At 32.5% G+C, this 1,677-nt stretch overlaps 1 protein-coding gene across 1 annotated transcript in view; it reads left to right on the top strand.

Annotated features, from left to right (window-relative positions):
* Positions 1-1,349: 1,349 nt before the first annotated feature.
* The window catches only part of LOC141489299 (olfactory receptor 14A2-like), a 15,226-nt gene continuing 14,898 nt past the window's right edge, over positions 1,350-1,677 (top strand). Inside the window, exon 1 of the mRNA XM_074190017.1 lies at positions 1,350-1,502. Within this exon, the coding sequence (XP_074046118.1) occupies positions 1,350-1,502 (153 nt within the window). The remainder of the gene's footprint in view (positions 1,503-1,677) is intronic.

Raw genomic sequence — 1,677 nt, forward strand, 5'->3', positions numbered from 1 at the left:
TGTTCTATTGGTTCTACTCATTTCACTCTTCATTATCTCTTTCAAGTCCATGTTTTTTTCTAAAATTATCTAGTTTGGAAGACAGTATTGCAGAAACTAGAAAAAGACCAACATCTCACATCCTATACCAAGATAAGGTCATAATGGGTTCAGGATTTAGATATAAAAGACAATATTATAAGCAAATTAAGAGAAGAGTTTACCTTTCAGATCTATGGAAAGAAGAGCACAGAAGAAATAAAGAACATTATAAAAACAAACTGAATAATTTTGATAATATTAAATTCAAAAAAGCTTTGCACAAACAAAGCCATATAAACCAAGATCAAAAGGAATGGAGTAAATTGGGAAACAATTTTTACAACTAGTGTTTCTGACAAAGGACTAATTTCTAAAATACATAGAAAAATGAGCAAATTTCTAAAAAAGAAAGTGTCATTCCCCAATTGACAAATAATCAAAGGATATGCAAACATTTTAAAAGTTCAGTATGACAAAGAATGAGAGAAATGTATATATGAAAAATGAAGGCATCATCTCACCTTCAACAAAGTGAGGGAATGATGTTGTAGATGGAAAATTTCTACCTTATTGACTCCATAGGATTGGAATACCATACAGAATTTCAGATTTTCTGCTCAACTGATGAGTTTTATTGGTTACTATGTTGTTTATTATTTTTTCTTTAAAATATTTTTTATGGACTAGCCCTCTGAGAGGGATCAGGAACCAGGAAAACTGTCCATTTTTAAAAGGCAAAAATTTAGCTCTTAATGAGAAAAATTATTTTCCCCAAAAGTAAACAATGTTCATCCTTGATTTTAGAATTCTGTGCAAATTTTTCATAGTCAATCTGTAACTCTTATTCTTCCATACATTTGACAACCTATCTGTCTCCATGCCTTTCCTCTATGTGTTTTTATTTATCTTTCCATTAATTAATTCATTTATTTATTTTACAACTTTAGGCAAAGATGGCTTTCAGCATTCATTCTTTAGCAAACTTCTGAGTTCCACATTTTTTATAAACCTCCTCTTCCCTCTTACCTTACCATGGCAGCAAATAATTTTATAAGTTGTCCATGTACAACCTTATTTAACATATTTACAAATTAGTCATGTTGTGAAAGATGAATTAGAACTAATGGAGAAAATAACATGAGGAAAACAAAGAAAAAACAAAAATGTTTTTAAAAAGTTAATATAATATATTTGTTTTGATTCTGAATACAGACTTTTATTTTCCCTCTGGATGTGGATGGCATTATCCTTAACACATCTCTCAGGATTGACCTTGATCACTGGTCAATTGAAAACACTTGCTTCAGACTTCTGGGGCAGAGCCAAGAATGCATTGTGAAGTTAGCATGCTCCCAAGAGCTTTTTCCTTCAAAACATTAAATGAAGCCTCTAAACAGACATTAAAGGTACAGATCCCAGCAACAAAAGACAAATCAAAACCACTTTTGGACCATAGACATTGTGGAGTATCTTCAGTGAAGGTAAGTCTCTTCAGGGGAAAAGAAGTAAAGTCAAGCTAGGTGGAAGGGTGGAAAAGACAGTAGGAGTCTTTTATCTACAATTCAGTCCAGGTCCCAGTTGCTAGAAGCAGCACAGATCCTAACAGTTATATAGCAAACCAACAGGGAGTGTCCCAACCCCAAACAAAGTCTGATC

The sequence above is a fragment of the Macrotis lagotis genome, chromosome 5, assembly GCF_037893015.1.
Source record: "Macrotis lagotis isolate mMagLag1 chromosome 5, bilby.v1.9.chrom.fasta, whole genome shotgun sequence".
NCBI classification, from domain to species: domain Eukaryota; kingdom Metazoa; phylum Chordata; class Mammalia; order Peramelemorphia; family Peramelidae; genus Macrotis; species Macrotis lagotis.